Source organism: Mustela erminea, chromosome 1 (genome assembly GCF_009829155.1).
Source record: "Mustela erminea isolate mMusErm1 chromosome 1, mMusErm1.Pri, whole genome shotgun sequence".
Classification (NCBI taxonomy): Eukaryota; Metazoa; Chordata; class Mammalia; order Carnivora; family Mustelidae; genus Mustela; species Mustela erminea.
In genome coordinates, this window is record NC_045614.1 from 125,690,353 (window position 1) to 125,713,532 (window position 23,180).

Consider the following 23,180-nt stretch of genomic DNA (forward strand, 5'->3'; position numbering starts at 1 on the left):
TAGGTACCCTGCACAGCCATGGTGGGAGAGGAGATGTTGAGTCGTCCCTGTGGGACAGTTTTCTATTCTGCAGCATACCTTATTATGTTAAAATGTTTGCAGTTAGTATGAGGGCTTCAGAACAGACTTATTCTGTATATGAGACTGAGTCTGCCTCTAGAAAGATCCAAAATGGAATAGGAGGATGGGAAAGAATAGCTCTTTTGAATTTTTCTTTCAACTCAGGCCGTGAAATGAATAAAGAGCTCCACACAGATATGTCTGGGTCTGTGTGTGTGTTCTGGGATGGGCCCTTGGAACCCTCCTCAGTGAGACAGCAAAGGGTGTTCAGGCCCACACTGAAGAGTCGTCAGGGTGGGTGGGCTGCCCGGCAGGTTTGGAAAATATAGCTGCCTAATTGACCCGAAAGAAATAAAGGACAGGCTGAGATGCATTGAAAGAAAAGGGCTAGACCTCTTGAAGTTGTCAGAGGTCTTAAATCATGCCTTGTGGTGAACATCTTGTTTATCTGAATTTCCATTTGGAAATAGCCTCTGTGATGATCTGTCTGCTGCAGACATGAACTGAGGGGAATCTTCCCCACAAAAAAGGGCATTCCTGGGACCGTGAGCCTTTCCTGCGGAACCCTTCTGATCAGTTACCTGCTTTGGGCTGAGAGACTCAGCAGGAAAGGGGATGACAAGGGAAATAAAGTGGCCCCAGAAGAGAGAGGGTTGGAGGTGGGGAGAAGGGAGGGGTAGAAGCGAGAACGAATGTCACACAGGGACAAAGAGGAAGAAGGGGACAGGGTGAGGCAGCAGAGTCCAGCTGGAAATGGAAAGGTGTATTTTAGAGAGCAGGGAGACAAGTGAAAAGACAAGGTCCTAACGAGGGGAAAAGAAACAATATAGGCCGTCGGAAGATAGGTCTGCTCATTAAGAGAGCGCCTGAAACACCTGCTGGCCTGTCAGTAGGGCCTGTGAGGAAACGCAGGGTGAGTGGTCTTCCCTCCCCTGCCGCCTGAGTCAGCTTGTGAGGAGTTTTCTGCTTTCCCGAGCAGTCTCAATGCCCACCCCAGTTCCCTCCATGTCCCTCACTGACTCCATGGCTTTGTGACCCGTCAGCCAGAGAATATCCAGTCAGTGCAAGGTAAACTTTTAAGCAGGTCCCAAACTCCCTGCTAACTGAAATAGCACAGGATACCGGGGAGCAAAGGGTGACAGCTTGTGAGGTCCACGTGTTTTGAGCTAGTGCTTACTCTGACAGAAAGGAGCTTTTTCAAGACTGTATGGAGAGTCTGGGCCCCTGAAGATGAATTGATCAGAGGGACCCAAAAATGGCTGTGCAGGTGACTACAGAGAATCCTTACAAGGCAGCAAAACAGCTTCCATCCATCTACGCACTGAAGCACCTTTTTTTTTTTTTTTTTTGCTTCTAGGTGGAAGAGCGGTCAAGGCTCAACCGGCAGAGTTCTCCGGCCATGCCTCACAAGGTTGCCAACAGAATCTCTGACCCCAACCTGCCCCCGAGGTCAGAGTCCTTCAGTATCAGCGGGGTTCAGCCTGCTCGGACACCCCCCATGCTCAGACCCGTCGATCCCCAGGTACCTTCCCGGCTTTCTTCCATCGGCCATCTCAGCTGGGTGTACAGTTAAGCTTACTAAAAGAACAGGGGATTGTAACTTGGATTCATACATAAGACCAGTCCAACAACGGCCCTTAACGCAGAACCTATAGTAATAGAGGAGACCTCACTGGATTTGAAGGATGGGGGAAGGGAAGAGAAAGAAAAGACACCCTCCTTAACTTTGAGCCAACGGCAGGGTCACCTCTTGGTAAACCAGCCTCTCTGGAGACCCATGGGGGTGTCTGCCAGGTTGGAACAAGCATCCGTTCAGTTACAATTATCAAGCTAGCATTTGTGTAGATATCTGTCATATATAAACTATTACATTATGTTCTGTTCATCGGGATTTGGGCATGGTCTTTAACCAGAAAAACGAAATGACTTGGGATAAAACTCTGTCTTCTAAGCCAGTGGTTTCCAGAGGATGGTCACTAGACCATTAGCCTCAGCGTCACCCAGGAACTTGGTAGAAAGGCAGGTTCCCAGGTCGCCTCAGACCTGCTGATCAGCATGTCCGTGGGTGTCTGGCGATCTGCATGTTAGCAAGCCCTCTAGGTGCTCCTGAAGCACTCTAGGACTCGAGAGCCACTGGTGTAAGCTATTTAAAAAAGAAAAAAGTTACTCCACACCTGGACACGTTTTGGGAGGTTTTAGAGGACTTCTGAAATTGTAAACACTAAAAATGAAATATGAAGTGAAATAAAGTAGGGAATTTTAAAAAAATAAAGGTAATGATGCAGATGCAGCTGGTTTCACCCAAATATCTTTGAAAACTCTTTAAATAGGGGTGTGTTTGTGATGCATTTTTAAAATATGCTCTATTTTAATATTATTATTACATTCGTGGTAATTAACATTAATAAAAATGTGATTGGTTACAGTTCTTTTTTGGTTGAAGCATAACATTCACCTGAACTAGACCTTGAGGATTTTTCTCTGAGCTGTAATTAATAACATTTCAGATTTCAGACCAAAAAGGGTCTGCAGAGGCAAGGACAGGGCTGCTCCAGGGATAAGACTTCAAGGGCAAAAGGAGCAGGGCCAGGCTGGCAGAAGAGGGCCGTGAAATGCTCCCCAGTGGTCTCGCATTTGAGATTTCAGAACAAAGAGGGACTGATAGGTCCCTTGCACAAAGCAGATAGTAGATTAGTGTTTTACTTAAGTGTTTAATTTAGAAAGTATTCTAGATGTTTCCCTAGCCGAGATCCATTGACCACATTCCCCGTGCCAGGCACAGTGTAAACCAAGAGATCCCATATCGGACTTGGCTCCTATCTCCAGGGGTTTTACCTTTGAGATGGTAACAATGAAGTGAGAAGAGTGCTAACGGTCAAGAACACTCTGAACTTTGGATTTTCGTGATCTGCCTTAAAGAGCCGCATTTCTACCCAAAGACAGCATGTCTTCCCTGCATGAACAATACCAATGCATGCCCAGTTACGGGGCTCACACCTCTAAAAGAAACATCCTGGTGTGGAGAGATATATAAGATCATGGGTGGTGAGAACCGGCTCACCAGAAGGCAGAAGAGCCTAGCCTAGAGTTAGGGGTAGGGACCAGGAGACACATGAGGCTTCCAGTCCAGGCGCTGCCACGTATGAGCCATGAGGTCCAGGCTGCTACTTAACCTCTCTAGACCTTCCAGTCTCACATGAAAAAGGTTGAAAACGATTGTATTCACCTCATGGATGTAGTGAGTTCATGAAGAGTAAGATACACAGAGCAGCTTTTGTTTTACAGAGTGATAGCGCTTTCTGAAGTCAACGTTAAGGGTTTTGAGGGAGGAATTTTATAATATTCGAAGAAAAGTGCTTGTAAATATATATTATACTGCTGGCCAGTAAATGTTTACTGAAACTGGCTGTTATTAGCATCACACCTATTTCACTGACTTCTTAGGAGTCTGGAGTGACTCAGTTAATTTCGGCCAGGTGCCCTGGGTCAGCGCTACATATGGCTGTAAATGGGAAGTTTGGAGGAGCTTTTGAAAGCTTGCTGGAGACAGCTGTGATGGACTCTGTGTCCTCCAGTTCTCATCTCATGCTCTAAAATGGTATTTTCCTTTCCACTGAACGACATAGTAGCTGCTCTGCTTTTTATTCTAATACGGTTGCTCTACTGTTGGTTTGATGTTTAGATTCCACATCTGGTAGCTGTAAAATCCCAGGGACCTGCCTTGACCGCCTCCCAGTCAGTGCACGAGCAGCCCACCAAGGGCCTCTCTGGGTTTCAGGAGGCTCTGAACGTGACCTCTCACCGCGTTGAGATGCCACGCCAGAACTCGGATCCCACCTCCGAAAACCCTCCTCTCCCCACTCGCATTGAGAAGTTTGATCGAAGCTCTTGGTTACGACAGGAAGAAGACATTCCACCAAAGGTAATAGGCTAGCATGCTTTCATTATAGCTATCATCATCATTATTGTTCATTATTAGTGTTCATTATTATTAGCATCTCTATTCCAGACCTTCTATAGTAATGAGGAACCTGAGAATGCCAGAGCAGCACCCTTTCTCATGTTCTCCTTCTTGTTCCTAAGCTAAGACTTGGATTGTCATTTATCACTTCTGATCTTCGTTTTCCCAAGAAACAGAGGCTCAGGTAACTCAGTGACTTGGAAACATCTGTCCTATATCCAGAATTAGAACTCTCAACTCCAAGCATTCCAAACTACTATTTTACTGTCCGCATTAAGAAACAGAATAATGGGGGTGCCTGGCTGGTTCAGTCAATAGAAGACTTGACTCTCTACCTCAGGGTTGTGAGTTCAAGCCCCATATTGGGCGTATACATTACTTAAACAAACAAACAAAAACACACACACGCCAAAAAAAGAAAGAAAGAAAGAAAAGTTCGGGAGCACCTGGGTGGCTCAGATGGTTAAATATCTGCCTTCGGTTCAGGTCTCAGTCTCCGTGTCCTGGGATCAAGCCCCGTGTTGGGCTCCTAGCTCAGCAGGATGTCTGCTTATCCCTCACTCTGCCTCTTCCCCCACTTCTGCTCTGTCTCTCTCTCTCTCTCTCAAATGAATAAATAAAATCTTTTTAAAAAGAGAGAGAGAGAGAGAGAAATGGAATAATGGGTATTTTCATCAGTGACTGAAACTACATCTAGACAAATTGAACTTCCAGATAAAAAGTAGAAAATTAATTTATTTCTACTTTTAATAACACAACTTGAATTGCAGATGTTCAGAAGATAGTACTGCTCTTAAAATTGGCTCTGTTTAAGGAAACTCCTTTAGCCCAGGTCATAATTTAACTCCTGAGCATAAAACCGTAGGGTGAAATAACTAGCCATCTACTGGACAGAATAATCCTGGATTTGTTTCTTTTGTTTTGTTTTTACCTATACCCATTGTTACTCATTCCAAAAGTTGTCATGAAATGTGGCTACGCATCTCACTGCAGACATCCTGGAAGCATTTTAAAATACTAGAGAAATTTTTGCATTACATTCTTCCTGATTCTTCCTTTCTCCTGAACTTCGCATAGGAGCTTTGCCTATGGAAATGGAATGTCCCACAATTTCCGGAGATCAATGCCATTGTTGACACCAGGCAAAAAGAACTTTTTACCCACTGATTTTCAAATATTCTTCCTCATCTTCCACTCAAAAAGATATTATAGCAGCATTTCCATGGTTTTTGGAAGTGAAAATAGCTGACTGTGACTTTTTTTGTTGGTGCTCTCCTTTTATGGAAGTAAGGATGCCTTCAGAAAAGGTTAGTTAGGGAGAAAAGTTTAATGTCAAAGATAGGTCGGGCAGGGGAGTGGCCTGAGAACAGGGAAAACGGAAAAGGGACGTTATTGGTCAACTCTCTAAAACATGCAGGCATACATTTCTAACTCCGGGAGAAAATTTGACATTCATATAAAGATTTTAAGTTTTAAGAATTTGTTAGACACTTTCTTCTTGACAACTATTTAAATTTACAAAAGGAAAAAAGAAAAAATGAGTATTTAATTTAGACAGGTGGGAATCCTGATTTTGGCCATTCTGCTTCTCTTCAATGGACTCAGCTTTCTAGATCTTTATCTTAAAATGCATTATAATAAACAATAAAATTTATATGAGTGTTAAATATCATTTACTATAGCAAAGCCATATATTATATTATAGCAAAGCACATATTTAAAATATCTAGTATAAAACACAAACCCACTTTAAAAGAGCCCCAAGAGGGGCGCCTGGGTGGCTCAGTGGGTTAAGCCTCTGCCTTCAGCTCAGGTCATGATCTCAGGGTCCTGGGATCGAGCCCCGCATTAGGCTGTCTGCTCAGTGGGGAGCCTGCTTCCCTTTCCTCTCTCTCTGCCTGACTCTCTGCCTACTCATGATCTCTGTCAAATAAATTTAAAAAAATCTTTAAAAAAAAAAGAGTCCCAAGAGATGAATGAAGATTGAAACACCCAACAAATGTTTAATCCAACCAGCTATCACGAGTTACCTACATTTCCATCTCCTGGTCACTTTTTTTTTTTTTTTAAGATTTTATTTTTATTTATTTGACAGAAAGGGAGAGATCACAAGCAGGCAGAGAGGCAGGCAGAGAGAGGGGAAGAGGGGAAAGCAGTCTCCCAGCTGAGCAGAGAGCCCGATGAGGGGCTCGGTCCCAGGACCCTGAGATCATGACCTGAGCTGAAGGCAGAGGCTTTAACCCACTGAGCCACCCAGGCGCCCCTCCTGGTCACTTTTATGAAGTATTATTCTTTTCCCTCATGTTGGACCCCTTTAGTACACTTTCAATATTTGATTTCACTAAAAATGTTTAATAAAGTGAGGCAGACTTGAGTTCCCATCTTAGGCCCTTGTCAGATAAGCTAATAATAATCTCTTTTCCTGCTGTGTGCCTAATAGTGTGCACACAGTCTTTTTGAAGACCCTGCTGGCGTTTTCAATATTAATTATGTTTTGTAGTCCATTTGCAAATTGACTTTCCAAGGCACAGTATTTGCGAGGGGGGTTGTTTTTAATTAATGACAGCAAGTTGATTAGGAAGTAGTAAAACTTAGGATCCATTGAAAGAGTTTCTTTGAGCTCCTGAGCCTGTGGCTTATGTCCCAAGTTCTAGTCTGATACCCTCTCTCTCACCAGATTTTTTCATCTCCTTATCTGTTTATCATTTGGGGTGGAGTTCAGCTTCTCTGGATTACTCTCATCTGATGCAATTTCTAATGATCAACTGAGTTAATGGTACCCCAGAGAAATTTCTGGTATCTGCCACTCTTACACAAGGAAAGGAGGTCAAGTGTTTTAGCCTGGTGATAAAAATAATTAGCTTGGTCTGCTTTTTAATTTGTTTTTAAAACTGAAAACCATTCTCCTTCATAATTGCTGAAGGTGCCTCTGTGCCTTTTGTGTGATTTTGTTTAGGGAGTTAAAGATTTCTTTGAAACATGAACACCATGTCTTTCCCATTTCTGATAGTTTCTGTAACTCCTGGTAAATTTTAGAAAAGGGTTAGGCTGCTTTTCAGGTAGGAGCCTGTGGGAGCTATTGTATGGAAAATATTTCTGAATTCTGGTTTTTTCTTTTAGGTGCCTCAAAGAACAACTTCTATATCCCCAGCGTTAGCCAGAAAGAATTCTCCTGGAAATGGTAGTGCTTTGGGACCCAGACTAGGATCTCAACCCATCAGAGCAAGGTAAGGCAAGGAAGATGGTTAGGGTGAAGGAAGAAGCCCCCACCTGTTATTGTCATTATTGCTTTCTTAAAAGTTGTCTTTGTCCTTTTTTTCACTTCAGAGACATGTTGACTGGCCTCTTGGATAGTAAGCTTTGGTGGGTCCAGAACACATATCTTTTATTTCTTCAGTAGCCTTTCAGAGAAGTCAGTGTTGACTTTTCATGATCAGTGGCTTGTAAGACCCAAGCCTTTGTCCCAGTGGCAGCTCATGAATGAATAAGCAAGGGCATGAAGAAATGAGACAGTCCAGAAGCCAAGCAAGTGTGCCTCACTGGACAATTTTAAAAATTGGGGAGTAAAATTGCAAATTGAAGTCTGGTTGGAATGCCCCAAAGCATCACTTATGAAGTCAGCACAACAAGATGTCCTGGTATGAGGTGATTTTCAGCATCAGGTCAAGAAATATTCTGTGGGAGCCAGTAAGACACTACAAAGTCTGGGGTGCCTGGGTGGTTCAGTGGGTTGGGCTTCCCACTCTTGATCTCAAATCAGGTCTTGATCTCTGGGTGGGGAGTTCAAGCCCCATGCTGGGTTCCATGCTGGGTGTGGAGCCTACTTTAAAAAAAAAAAAAAAAAAAGCCATTAGAAAGTCATTGCCAAAGAAATACATTAGTGGCCAGCCTCAGAGCTTCCTGGCTTGGCAAATTACAAAAGGACTATTTTCTTAGCAAGAAATCACCTCTGTGGCATTATGGAGAGTCACTGAGATACATTTTTGCTTCCACTGCTGCTCTGTGCTCTCCTAGAATTTTCCATCAACCATGGATATGCGTACAGTCAGGAAACCACATTCCCCCACCAGTTGGTGTAGAGGTCTCAGGAGAATCTGGGAAGTAAACAATATCTTGACTGTATCTGAGCTGATTTATGTGGTAACAGATGCCGTTTGCTGCTCTAGTTCTGTGAGCGTCCCTCAGATCTTTCATGATGAATACACTGCTTTTTAGGATCAACTGAAATAGCAAGTGGTCTCTGCTGAGACTCTGAAAAGGATGAGCTTGGGCAGGCTGTTACATTCTTCACTGTGTTCATTAGAGAAGGACTCTCCCTCACTAGGAAGAATGACAGACTGGAAACAAAGGTTAGGATGATTTGTACCTATCTTTAATATATGGGATGCTTTTGATGGTGAAGCTCTAATTTTCCTCTTCACATGAAGAGCTTTAGGAAGAGGTCACTTCCTAAATAAGATAGAACTGTACTAAGCACATTCATCCCTTTAGGACCAAGAAGTTAGCCCATATTGAGCGTATATGCTACTTGTAGGAAGCTTCGAATGTACCATTTTTTCCCAGCGACTTGTCAGCTTCTTCCTGAGCTGGTGTTGCTAGGCATTGCTGAGGAGACCAGAGTGTTCTGTGACCCGGGAGCCAAAGGAACAGCAGCCCTGGGATTGCCGGTGTGAACTTTGTTCAGTCCCCCTCTTCCAGCAGCAGTAAGCCACCAATTATCAGCGCTTCTTAATCTTTTGGACCCTGCCCTCAGGCTCTATTCATTGGATCAGGTGCTTGGAATTTTTGCTGCCGGTAAATCAAGCGTCATTTCCACGGTCTTTTTTCCTTCTATCAGCCAAAAAGAAAGAGCACTGTCATTATATAATCAAATAAAAAAGCAGCTCTTTGTTCCCACTGAAGTGTTATTTTAATGACATTAGGTCCAAGATAGTTGGCCTTTGATGGTCAGTGGCTTGTCAAACTGAGCCTTTCCCCTAGAACCACTTAAATTTGTACTTTGTCCAAAGAATGCAGACTTTTTGAGATAGCTAGCATTTTTTCTGCTTTTCTGAGGGATGGAGGGAGGGAGCTAAGAGGTAATAATTATTTACCTACAATGAAAGTCAAAGGGACTGTGGGGAAGGGGATGGGAAATCCATATCCCTGCCACGTGCAGTAATCCTACAAAGCACTCTGCTGCTTTTTTTTTTTTTTTTAAGATTTTATATTTTATTTGAGAGAGAGAAAGGAAGAGCACAGAGGGAGTTGCAGAGGGAGAAGCAGACTCCCCACTGAGCCGGGAGCCTGGTGTGGAACTTGATCCCGGGACTCCAGGATCATGACCTGAGACAAAGGCAGACTCTTAACTGAAGCAGCCACCCAGGCACCCCTGAACACTCTGCTTCTTGTTATTACCTATCTCTGAGTGACCAACACTTCAGATGTGAATCAGATTTTTGCAACTCTAGATTGGATTGCATTTTTTTAAAGCTGTAGGATTTGGTTTATTTACTGTGATAAAGATAGCTTTAGGTCACCTTTGCTTCATTGAAAAACACCCTAAAACACAGTGGTCTGATAGAGTAACAATTTATTATTTCTTATGGTTCTTATTTATTCTTTCTTAAGGGTTAAGTTAATGACTTTCAGTTTTAGTTTTAGACTTTAATGACTTTTTCTGCTGGTCTCACTTGGGCTCACTTAATGCAGCTACACTGAGCTGATGGGTCAACTGTACTGTCACGTGGTCTTTCATCCTGATCTTTGCTTTTTGCCGAACTCAGGACAACCTCCCCTCAGTGAAGGCCCCAGGGAACAAGACCTTTTCAAGCCCTTGCTTGCATCATCTTGGCTGATGCCCCGTTGGCAACCTCAGTCACATGGCCAAGCCCTGAGTCGGTGTGTAAAGGAAACACAGGGGCACAGACAACAGAGATGTGATTGGTGGTGCGCTTTACCATAAAACACACTCTCCTGTTTTTATTGCTCTTGATGAAGTTCTCACAGTTCTTTTTGTACCATTTTTCAGGCAGTTGTCCATCTATAAAGCCATAAAAAGGGGTTGCTTTGAAATAAGCAATCCTTTACAATGGAATTTATAATGGTCTAAGCTGTATTTCTTAGAGTTGGTCAGTATTCCTTTTTATCCACCCAGCTCTTTTCCTTGAAATGATCCTTTTTTTTTTTTTTTTTAAAGATTTTATTTATTTATTTGACACAGAGAGAGAGATCACAAGCAGGCAGAGAGAGGTGGGGAAGCAGGCTCCCTGCTGAGCAGAGAGCCCGATGCAGGGCTCAATTCCAGGACCCTGAGACCATGACCTGACAACAACTCTGGGAGGTGGTGGCCGTAGTCACCTCCATTTTATAGAAGGGAGATGGAGACCAACACAGGTTAAGTCTATTGGCCCTAAGGTGACAAGGTTCCTAGTGATAGAGACACCATTTGAACCTCCAGCTTGAACCGTTGCACCCAAGTCCACACTCTTAAGTACCCTGCTGTGCTTACATGTTTAGCCACAGATGCAGCTGGCATTGCTGCCTCCTGTGCCCAGAGGAGAGAGGACTCTTGATTGGCTGACTGACAAGACAGCATCTTGCCTCCACCTTTCCCACCGAGCGATCTGGGGGTTATGTTAGTAGCCCCTCTTAATCCTGTGGTTATCGATTCTCCTCCTGTGATACTGACGACCTTTGAAAAGTTATCATCCCCTGGGACATATTTATATCCCCAAACTTCCCTGCTCGAGCTGGTACTCACGTTATTATGTGCACGTGACAGTTCCCATCCCCCATGGCTGCAGTCTCCATGATAGCACTGTCAGTCCCCAGGACCCCCAGCCCTGTTCCGAGCTTCCTTCTCACACATGCGCACATCGCTGTGCGGTCCTTAACCTGCTGTCTGGGCTCCCCGCTGCCTTATGTTGTCAAGGTGATCGTCTGAGTCCAAGTCAAGATTTGACTTGTTCATTTTTTAAAATACTGTTTTAAAAAATTCCATGTACTTTATTATTTAACTTTGATTCATGTGTTCCTTTAAAGCAAATTAAAGTTTGATCAAACAAGTATATTCAGAAAATGAAAAGATTTAAATTAAGCCAGAAACACCCAGTCAAAACCCAATGACTAAATGCTTACTTTCAAAAAATAATTCTCTGTCCATCCCAAACCTCTCTTCCCATGGCTCATTTGGTCTCATTGGCTGTGTCATCAGAGAACAAAGTAGAGTGAATTTTGGCAGTCAGCCAGTTAATTATAGACTTGGCCCAATATTTGGGCCAAGAAATCACTTTGTAATCCTAATTTTCTGTTTTGACTTTTTATATGATTTAAGTAAATGGAATAATTGCCACATTTTCACTTTACTGTGTGTTTTATAGAGCAAACAGCATTGTCTGTGGGATGGCAAATGTCTGAACTAAAAGTTCAGACTAAAAGTTAGCATTTAAAGAAATATATATGAATGTTTTCAATTTTTTTTCACATTTGGATCTGAGTAGTTACAGTTAATATGTGACCAAAGGAAACCTGTTCTTTCATAGAATCCTCCTAAAATTCCCTCTACAAGGATTTATCTCAGACCCCATGGCCCCAAGGCCAGACCATATTACTACACAATAAGGAAAAGAATAATATGAATGGTATGACATTTTCTCAAAATACTTATATCCCCCTCCAAAATTAATAAGGTAGAAAAAGCATTTTAAAGTTTTCCCGATTTCTACGTGGTATTATATAGAAATGAAATAGTTTTTTCAGTCTCCAGCAACAAAAACAGCAGCCTATTAAGACCAGCACCCATGCTGGTGAGCTCCACCGAGGAGGACTCGTGCTAATGAGGCCCAGGTCAGGGATTTAATGCCCGTGGGATCCAATTAATTTCACACAGAAAGAGGGTCTGAGTCCCATCAAAGACGTGTGCACATCCAGCTGCTTCTGCCAGTCCCCGTGCCCCTCCTTGACAACCGTGTCCCAGGTCTTGTCATCAGGACGGTGGTGGCCTCCCATCTGGTCAGCCTGCCTCTCTCCCCAAGCCGGTCAGATGGAACCCTGCCCTGGGAGGTCTGTGTGCTCTGTCCAGCCTTAGAGGCACTGCAGCCTCAACTGTCCGCCCCTTCCGATGAGCCCGTCTTCCCAGGAAATCGGACACAGATGTGGTGCTCCTCCCTACCCTACTCTTCCCTCACAGTGGTGTCCACCCCATACCGGCGAGCCCCGGGAAGACCCCAGCCCCCGTGTCCTCGCTCAGCTCCTTCCCCCAGACTTCCTGCTCCCCATGCCAAGGCCCAGTCAAGTTCTGTCCCCATGGTGACCCCCACCTCAACCACTCTGGACCACATTCGTTGTTCCCCAAACACTGACAATACTTGAAGGTCCTTTCACACACGGCAAACAGAGGTTTGCCTTATCCACTGTGATCTCCACTGCATGTATCCCTTCTCTAGAATTATCTTGCACCTCATACCTGTGACGGTGCTTGTCTCCATCCCTCATACTGGTCCAATGAGGCTCACAAAGTAGGTGCTTCATAGAAAGGTGTTGGTTAAAGGATTGAACGAGTGCTGTGTTCACACAAACAGCTGGAAAAAATCTCAGAGCTCACAGTTACCCTCTCCTCATAGCTGGATTTTTTGTGTGGTTTTTTGTTTTTGGTTTTGTTTTTTTTATTCAAGGAACACTACATTACCATCCTATAAAATGGAAGCAACTACCAAAAAGCCTTAGCGTGCCCCTCACACTCAATCTGCTATACAGTTGATTAGCAATAGAATTTTCAGAAAAAAGTATTTGGGGACTTTATTAATTTAATTCCTACATAATTAATTAAATTAAATTAATAAAATTTATTTCTATATAATTAAATAATAAAGAATTGATCAAATAATATAGTTAATTAAATAATTAATTAAACTACCACTGTTTAATAAGAAGAACATGGGAAAGAATTTATTATTGGGGAATGAAAGAAGATAAGATTCTTTCTTTTTTTTTTTTTAAGATTTTATTTATTTATTTGATAGAGAGAGAGAGAGATCACAAGTGAGCAGAGAGCCAGGCACAGAGAGAGGGGGAAGCAGGCTCCCTGCTGAGCAGAGAGCCTGATGCGGGTCTCGATCCCAGGACCGTGAGATCATGACCTGAGCCGAAGGGAGAGGCTTAACCCACTGAGCCACCCAGGTGCCCCAATAAGACTATTTATTTAAGGAGAATTCAAAAGGTAGGATATTGTGCAAATGTTATACATTTATCATTTTAGGTGTTCTCCAAATCAGAGCTATTTCTAGTTTGGAACCAAATCTATTTAAGCCAATTAAATGATAGCAGTTTTCACAAAAATAATTACTGTGAAGAGGAGTTCTATAACAATATTGAGAATTTAAAACATTTTCCTTAAACTTGATAATTACTTCTGCTGCAATTGGTGATATTGCTGGGTTGACTTAGCAACTCCTTCACCATAAGAACTTAAAAGATAAATGTTGCCATAAAGTTTACATTTACACAATCAAAATTAAAAAGTTATGGGAATATCTTTGTTTTTACATGTGTTTTTCAGGGCCACCAGCCATGTCTTCCAATAACCCAATATTTAAAAATGTTCATAACTTAGGGCACCTGGGTGGCTCAGTCAGTTAAATGTCTGCCTTCAGCTCAGGATCTGATCCCAGGGTCCCAGGATTGGGCCCCACATCAGGCTCCCTGCTCAGCAGAGAGTCTACTTCTTTCTCTCTCTCTCCAGCTCCGCCTCTTTGTACTTGCTCTCTCTCTTTCTCTGTCAAATAAAAAAATAAAATCTTTTTTTAAAAAAATGTTTGTAACTCGACCAAATGTTTTTGGCAGATACCTCAGCAAAAAGCAAGGATCTTGTGTTTTCAAAAAAAATTATTTGGTCTAGTTGCTACTATAATGGTGCTGTTCTGTGGCCAGATTTTTGGCACACTAAAATGCAAATGTCTCAAGGGAAGAGACCATATTATTTTCATTTTTATACATGAAATGTGGGAGACCCAGCACAGTTCAGAGTGCACTTGACATTGTCGAAATGAGCGGAGCAAAATGAAAGTGTAAAATTACATCTTAACAGGACTTCCTGCATTAAAAATCATGTGTCCATTTTCACTGTGGTGACTGTTAGCAAAGATGTGCAGTTCTATTTGGAGAACAGAAGGCACTGGAAACACGGAGGGATCCATGGGACAGGTGGCTGGCAGCAGATTTGAGCTCTTGGTTTCAGGTCTCACTAAATGACCGTTTAGGCCCAGCATTGTGAAAATCTAAAGGAAAAATGAAAAGGCCTAGGAGTTATAAATTAAAAAGACCTTTCTGGAAACTTTGAGTGAGGAGACTGCTAATTTTTATAACAAAATCATAAAAACCTGAGCAGTTGTTCCCCACCACTGTCCCAGTACAGCTTCCATGACCACCAAGAGTGGCCCTGGTGGCCCTTGCTCACTGCCCCGGGCTCCCAGCAGGTAGAGCAGGGATGAAATTGGCTGGGCGTGACCGCCACACTGGCGGAGGACAAGGGCTGTATCTTATTCATCATCATCTCTCAGATGCCTGACCCAGTGCTGGGTATGACCAACTGAATGAGCAAATAAATAACTACCATTTGGGCAGTTAAGCTATGAAAGTGAATAATATAGTAAGGGCTCATCACAAGTAGGGACTACTAGTATTGTTCTTGAATTAGCGCTTAGTAATAATTCTTTAAAACACACCTCCCTTTGATAAGAGTCAAAGTACATAAAGACTTCTTGAAAGAAATTTAAAAATACGAATGTACCACTGACCACATAAGCAAAGAACTTGATTAAGCAATTGACAGATGAAGAATTATAGATGGTAAATAAATGTGAATAAAATTATTCTCCCTCAAAAGTAATGTTTTATTTTTTTTTCTTGTTTTAGTTTATTTTTTTAAATTAACACATAATGTATTATTTGCCCCAGGGGTACAGGTCTGTGAATCATCAGGCTTACACATTTCACAGCACTCACCATAGCACATACCCTCCCCAATGTCCATCACCCAGCCACCCTACCCCTACCCCCCCCCACACCGACCCTTGGTTTGGTTCATGAAATTAAGAGCCTTTTATGGTTTATCTCCCTCCCCAGTTCCATCTTGTTTCATTTTTTCCTTCCCTACCCCCCACAACCCCCTGCCCTGCCTCTCAAATTCCTCATATCAGAGAGGTCATGTGATAATTGTTTTTCTCTGATTGACTTATTTCGCTCAGCATAATACTCTCTAGTTCCATCCATGTCATTGCAAATGGCAAGATTTCATTTTCTTTTGATGGCTGCATAGTATTCCATTGAATATATACATACACCACATCTTCTTTATCAATTCGTCTGTTGATGAGCATCTAGGTTCTTTCCATAGTTTGGCTATTGTGGACATGGCTGCTATAAACATTTGGGTGCACATGCCCCTTCAGATCACTACATTTGTATCTTTAGGGTAAATACCCAGTAGTGCAATTCCTGGGTCATAGGGTAGCTCTATTTTCAACTTTTGGAGGAACCTCCATACTGTTTTCCAAAGTGGAAAATAGCTTGCATTCCCACCAACAGTATTGGAAGGTTGCCCTTTCTCTGTATCATCGCCAACATCTGTAGTTTCCTGACTTGTTAATTTTAGCCATTCTGACGGGTGAAGTGGTATCTCACTGTGGGTTTGATTTGTATTTCCCTGATGCTGAGTGATGTTGAGTTCTTTTTCATGTGTCTGTTGGCCATTAGATGTCTTCTTTGAAAAGTAATGTTTAAAAACAACATTAAAACAAGATACTTTTTTTTAAAAAAACAAATTAGCGAACTGCTCATAATAAAGTGTGGTTAACAATTCAGTAAGATGGATTATTCCCTACACTTCAGCAAAAACTGGTGAAACCATTACATGCTCACATACAAACATATGCAACACACACATCCCAGTTCATGTCTTTCCACCCAAGAATTCCAGGTCCGGAAAGGAGGTTGGGATGGGTATTTGTGTGCCTGGAGAGATACTCATTTCAGTGTCATGTGTCAGGCCAATGTACTGGCAGTACCTTAATATACAGCTGTAGAGGAACGGTTCAACTAATTCATCCATGTACTGACTGTTAAGCAGCCATTATTGTTTTTGCAAGCCTAAGGAGCTGCTCCCAATGCAATGCTAAGGGGAAAAAGCAGGCTGCAAAACTGAACGCATAGCATGCTTTCATATATACAAGAGGAAAAAGTCTAGAAGATACTACACCAAATAGTAAAATATAGCTGGATTTCTCTTGGGTCAGAGATCGCATATGTTGCTTTCTCCCCGCCCCCGCCTTTTTAAAATCTTCTATTATTTTTCAAGGTTTGGTTGTTTTGTTTTGTTTTGTTTTTACAATGAACAGGGGAATAAGGGTTTAAAAGAAAGCCTCCTTTGAAGAGCACCATTTCAAAGCTAATACTTTAGTGTGATGACCCAGGAGCTGGGTCAGGAGTTCATCTCATCAGCAGTATCAGGCTGGGAGCTCCACAGAGAACGACATGACTGTCATTCCCAGTGACCCTTTCCGTGCAGGGTGACACAAGGGCTCTGGCTGCTCCTCTGTACCCGGGGTGGGGCTGGACTGTGCTTGTGTCTAGGAATGGCGAGGTCTGGAAGGTGTAGTCATGGTGCTCTGCCTTCCGTACAGCAACCCTGACCTCCGCAGAACTGAGCCCGTCTTGGAGAGCCCCTTGCAGAGGACCAGCAGTGGCAGTTCCTCCAGCTCCAGCACCCCTAGCTCCCAGCCTAGCTCCCAAGGAGGCTCGCAGCCTGGATCGCAAGCGGGATCCAGTGAACGGACCAGAGTTCGAGGTAAGCGGATTTCCCCTGCCTTTCCCTGACAGCGCTGCCTCGGGCAGAGAGTGATGGGCACGGACTCAGCTCACTTCCAGACTTCTGTGCCCTCCCGCTCCTGGCGTGGCCACCACTGTGCGATGCTACAGAGTCCTCTAACTGCCCTTAGCCTCGGTCTCCTTAGATGAGAGAACCACCATCCCCAGTCCCATGTGTGACATCAGAGTTTGGACTAAATCTTTTCTCATTGCAGGTGATGTTGTTTTCCGGGAAGATCATAGATTATTGGTCTTATTTGAAAAGGTCATCACTTATGAGTCACCTGGATTACCATTTCCATTTGTTGCCTGTTTCCAGTTTCATGTACCTCCAAGTATCCTCTTTTCCCATTACGCCACTCATCCCTCTTTGGTATTCTGAATATAGTTCATAATACTAGGGATCTCTCAAAGTGAAATTCTGTAAAGACTAACATAGAATACATATGCACTTTAGAGAAGAAGTAAACCCGTTGACTTAAAAAGTATATTTGACTCTTCAGGTTATTCCTACTCAAGAGGAATAAAAAATGAGCCTCTCCGACCATTTATTCAAGTCTTTCATCACTATGCAGTTCTCATTAATGAAGAAGCTTGTGGAAAACAGCAGAATGGCCAGCTAATTACACATGACAACACATTGTTTCTTGCTGAAAAATTGACTCTTCTGAACAACCTCCTTCAGAAGATAATTTTGCTTCTACGCAACAAAGACGAGAACTTTCTTAAGTGCAATCTGACAAATATTAACAAATTACTCTGCCTGAGAAAAACCACCAGTCCTTTATTTTTTTCTTAGCCTCTTCGTTGGGCACAACCAGAGTTGGTTACCTAGTATCTTTTTAAGGCTTTAAATAAGTAAAATCACTGTCCATTTTGAAAAGGTTGAAACCTGGCATGCGATACTCTTGTCTCTGGACTGGAGTTCGGCTGCTCCTCTATGTGTTCTTCACACGTCATTGGCCCAGCCCCTAGTCATGTGCACTTTTGTTGCTTTCATCCAAATATAAATTTGCTTAGTTTAGAAAACTGCCATTGGCTTATCTTTTTTCTGTTCATAAGCCACTCAATATCCTTACAGCAAACTAAAGAAAACTGAAGTTATAGGTATCATTTTAATTCTCCTATCTGGTTTGGGTTTAATTCTTATCTTTCCTTTGGCCTCTAGGTTCTCGGGGTTAAGAACACTGTTGTCTCCCTGGAGTGTTTCTGCCTAGGAAGGACCTTACAACAAAAGAATCTGCCCTATACCAGATAGATTTTCTCTACCTATAAATAATCGGAGAGATGCTCTTCACTCTGGAGCTTGGGGAGCCCCCCCCCACCCCGCTTGCTCTGTACTTCTGTCCTGGGGCTCTTCCCTTGGTCACCAACACTCTCCTTCCTATCCCCACCTCATTCTTTCTTCCTTAAAGGACCCAGACAACTCCTGCCTCCCATTTAAAAACCATTCCATCAAATCTAATACGTTTCTGTGCCATCAAAATGACCTATTCTAATGGGTAAGTGGTAAAAGAAGAAATTTAGCATAGAATATTAACACAGAAGCTTGGTTTAGTGTAATAACTGAGACTAGGACTTGGACACACCAGACAGAATCCCAGCTCTGCCTATAATTTCTGCAGGACCTTAGGCTACTATGCCATTTCTCAAAGTCTATTGAACTGTAAAATGGGAAAAGAGTGCCACATGTTGGGTGGGAGCAAGAATCCTATGAGACAGTTGACGTAGAAGGCATTTAGCATTGAGTGTGACGCACATTTAGTTCTCAGTAAATGATCGTGGCAGTGGTGCTTGCTGATTTTCCTTATGATTAAGAGTGACTTCCAGGTCACAAGCCTGAATGCTTTTTGCCTGAACATGAACAGTTTTCACAGATGTGTCTGAGGATTTGCCTAAGTGAATGACGTATCCCCTAAGTAATCCTGAAGGGTGACTCACCACAGAATGTGGGATTGGAGTCAACACTTTGTGATAGCCATTAATTTTCTTGGCCTCTGTTTTTCTGTCTAGCCAACAGTAAGTCGGAAGGATCTCCTGTGCTCCCCCATGAGCCTTCCAAGGTGAAGCCAGAAGAATCCAGAGACATTACCCGACCTAGTCGACCAGCTGTGAGTGCTTTTGAACTCTCTTAAGTTGCCAGGGAAGCTGTGGGATCAAGTGGTTGGGGATACACTCATGACTATGAAACAAAACTTCACTGAGATTAAGAAGAAGCGTGGATGCTAGAAGCATCCAGAAGGAAGTCATACCTGATCAGGAAAGAACTGAAGAGATTTTGGATTGCTTATCTGCCTTTAGGCATTTTGCTGATCGTTAATGCTACTTTAGAGAATAAAAAAGGGGGAGAAATAACTCCTATCATTACATAATTTCTACTCAGCAGCTTTGACAAAAAAATGTGGAGCTGCAGTTACGGAGATGTGGGCACGTTCTGTGGCTTTCTGTTGTCTGCTCCACCCTCTCCCTACATTATTTTCTATATGAATTAATGCAATTTTTGCTGTTCTTCATGCCTTCAGGACTGTATTTTTCTGGATCCAAATGTGATAAGCATGGTTTGTCAAGGGGCCTGACAACTCGAAATCTATCTTCCTCACTGAGACATGACAGACCCCAAATAGCTTTGGCAAAAGAAATAAGAGCGTAAAGGCTGACATTTGGGAAAGTTGGAAATTAATTTGGGAGGAGTGACTATCCACTTACTTTCTTTAAAATTTCAGAGAACCTTTTCCATGAAATAAATATGAGGACTTTTTGGTTTACTCTGGTTTGCACATATTAAAGTTCGGGGGCAGAGCGAGAATAATCCCAAAGGGGATTTTCCCCCTTCAGAGTTGAGGTTCTCTCTGCTCTTTGGCATTTAGTGGTTGTGTACTAACAATTCCTGTTGTGTGTCTAACCTGCTGCCTTTCTTCTGGCTTTTCCTTCACCTGTGGATTCTTCTGGATTGGGTTCCTCCTCTCTCAGAGCTATAAGAAAGCAATAGATGAGGTTAGTATTACCTTTTCTTGGTCATGCTGTCACAAGATGTAAATATTAAGCTGATTTCCTGATGTTGACATTCAGAGAGGTGGCCTGAATGGGTCAGAGATTTAAAATTCGGTCCTCTGGAGTGTGGTCTGCTGGAAGCCAAGCCCCTTCAACCGCAGCCAGCCCAAGGCCCTCAGACACTTGTGGGAATTTCTAGGGACCTTCCTACTAAGGCAGAATGTCTCTTTTCCAGTGTTCCAGTCTGGCTAAAGATAAGCATTAGCGCTGTGTTATTCATAGTTTTTTATCCCAGTATCTTCCAGTAGCAAAGCCTAGCCCTTTACCTGTACACCCCAGCTGTGCAGGGCCGGGGGCGGGGGGAGGGATTGATGGTTTGACTAACAAAGAAGAGAGACATCATGCTAAAGCACTCTGAATTTATAGTGTGTGATTTGTGAACAAGGAGTTACTGGGTATTGTTAGATTCGTTTTGTGGGACATTAACTACAGCATCGGCAGCAACATCAACTTTAGTTAATGAATCCTGGCGAGTTAAGTGACTTTATTTCCTTATCTGTGGAGACATTTTTCCATTAGAAAAATATATGGCTTTGTCAATCTTAGGTAGCTTGCTTAGAAGGATGACTGCCTTTCTGCTGTTTGTCAGACCTGCATGAACACAGCAAAGTTATTGATGCTGTTTTTAAGAGACAGGCCTTGCCAAGAGTCCTGACTGCATGGAATCTGAAGACTACTGTTATGGCTTTATAGCTGTACTCTGCTGAGCACCATTTTTGTGAAATGATATGGAAAAAGCACTGGCTTTAGAGTCAACAAATTCAAATTCTAGCCCTTCCCCCAAGAAGTAACTGGCCAGAACCAGTCTCATAGAATCTCTCTGGGCCAGTTTCTTCCTGTATACAATGGGAAGAAAGACACCCACTTTGCCTCAATCACAAGCTTCATTAGGATCATTCATGGTCACGTGTGTGAGAGCATTCTATGAAGTGTAAAGCCAAGAGGTCATCCTCGTTTGGGCTGGAGACATGGAGCCATTTTGGCAGGTGAAAGTAACAGTTTTCTATGCACCTGATCTTTATCAAAGAGCCTCACTTTTTCAAATTAGGACACTTTAACTAAATTCAGAGTGATTTAGAACGTTATTTCTCAGGATTGCTGCTCTTAAAAAAGAATGAGACTCTCCATATTGGTGGTGTGTAGACAGCATTTATAGAAAGGGAATGTTCATTGTTCTCTGACACAGCCTGGCCCTTCCCCTCATAAAATAGTCAGAAGAACACAACTGTCACAACTTGTATCAATTTTCTCCCAAATTGTTGAAGAAAGAGAATGATATTCTGATGCCATGGCTGCTAGGACAATGGTTGTGTGTGTGTATAACTCTAGGGGAATCTCATATGCACAGAAATTAGCTTGAAGGTGACTGCCATGGGGAAATGGATTTCATCTGGTAAACCCAGGATATTTTAGGCTTTTAAAAATGGCTTTATTTCGTTGGTTTTACTCTCATACACTGGACAGAGACCACAGGGGCTAACGGAAGTATAAGTAATTGAGGGGATGTAAGCTATGCACGGAAATCTCTGGAACCATGTGTGGTTGGAAAAAGCCCTACAGGTAATTCTGATAATCCTATCTACCCTTGAATGTCACTGATCTAAACCACAAAATATACAGTATTACTTTGTTCTACCTGTTCTTGACCAGGGATGATTCCTCTTCTCCTTTTCCCGCCTCTCCCCATCCCCCCTAATAAGATATTTGGCAAAGTCTGGGGACAGTTTCGGTTGTCACAACTTGGAGAGGGGGAGGCAGTGCCAGTGGTGTCTTGTGGGTAGAGCAGAGAGGGGCTGCCAAACGTCCTCCCATGTACAGGAGAGCAACCCATCATAGAGCGTGATCTGGCCCCAAATGCCATTAGTGCCACAGTTGAGAAATCTTGCAATAAACCTCTCTCCCATCTTCATTCATAGGTTTTGATATCACTTCCTTCTACAGTGACTGATTGGCCATTTAGATAACCCCGAATTGAAACGAAAAGCCTCAAAACTCTGAAAAAAGTGTTGCTTGCTATTGTTAATCTAATCGTTTGATTTTTCATGAACATCCATCTGAGGGTTGTCCATTAGTTTGGCACTCCTTTGTAATGGACTATAAGATTGTGCAATATAGTCTGTGATTAACATAATCGTTGAAAATAAATATCCTTTTTACTTTAGCACGATTAAACATATGACATGAAGATGAAATACAAAAGCGAACACTGGCTTTAGCACTATTTTTTTGTTACTACGTAAGAATCTGGAAAATTCCAGAGCACACCCACAGATTGGAGAGAATTTGAATAATAGCTAGTGGTCTAAACCCTTTTTTTCATAGATGAGGATACTGAAGTCAAGTAACTTTCCCAAGGTCATTTCTTAAGATTTCCTAAAAGGGAAATAAATTATTTTCGTACATAAAGACCAGCTTAAAGATTTTTAACTTTTATTTTAATAGCTCAAAATATTGAACTAAAATCTAAATAAACTACATTGTTTCTAAAAAGAGACCTAAAAGAGCACCTTTTTAGGTCAAGTATGCATACTTGTCAGATTAAATAAGAGGTTTTTTAATGAAAACGAATCAAATTAATTCTAAGAAGTGTTTTAGCAAAGAAGCCTCAGGCTAAGAGCCTCTTATCTTCATATTTGTTTACTCCATAGTTAAAAAAAAAAAAACAAAACATCATTTTGCTGTATTTCTTTTTTAGTTATACTATACATTTCTCAAATATTTTCATGCTAAATAGCACTTCTTTTTCTTTTTTTTTTAATACTTTTTAGCTCGAGGCTTGAGACAGCCAAGCAATAAATTACCACGAAAACTCATTATATGGAGAAAATTGGTATTGTCAGAAACTAAAATGTATGAAAATGGATCTGAACCCAGTGGTGTCAGTTTTAGATCGTGTCTATATTCTATAACTTTTCTATTATAAATTCTTCCAGAGAGGATGGATAAGGAACAAAACCACAGCTAAGCGTGTAGACCATTGGCAATGGGAGATTAATTTTCTTTGACTGGGATATTACCTTTGAGTTACTCATTATTGTTACCTTGGGAGTCTCAAATATGTCTCACCGTCTAAGCTGTTACCAAGTAAACTTAAGAGGAATTTGCAATTACTTTCAGTGTTTCAAGAAAGATAGCTCTTTAATAATGTAGAACCCCCCCAAATATTCTAATTTTAAGCAAAATTATAAAACAAATCAGAACTTTAAACTTTTCTTATATACAGTGTTAGAAAAAAATCAGGTCATTTTCACAAATGAGAGTTTCT

General features: G+C 42.1%; 1 protein-coding gene across 8 annotated transcripts in view; it reads left to right on the plus strand.

Moving 5' to 3' along the window:
• TNIK (TRAF2 and NCK interacting kinase) overlaps positions 1-23,180 on the plus strand; it is a 377,677-nt gene that overhangs the window by 315,913 nt on the left and 38,584 nt on the right. For 6 of the 8 annotated variants that reach the window (XM_032341356.1, XM_032341372.1, XM_032341359.1 and 3 more), the window contains 6 exons: positions 1,418-1,582; positions 3,743-3,982; positions 7,142-7,248; positions 16,681-16,844; positions 18,878-18,975; positions 19,835-19,858. In XM_032341356.1, the coding sequence (XP_032197247.1) occupies positions 1,418-1,582; positions 3,743-3,982; positions 7,142-7,248; positions 16,681-16,844; positions 18,878-18,975; positions 19,835-19,858 (798 nt within the window). The remainder of the gene's footprint in view (positions 1-1,417; positions 1,583-3,742; positions 3,983-7,141; positions 7,249-16,680; positions 16,845-18,877; positions 18,976-19,834; positions 19,859-23,180) is intronic. The other 2 variants (XM_032341365.1, XM_032341374.1) reach the window with 1 other exon arrangement.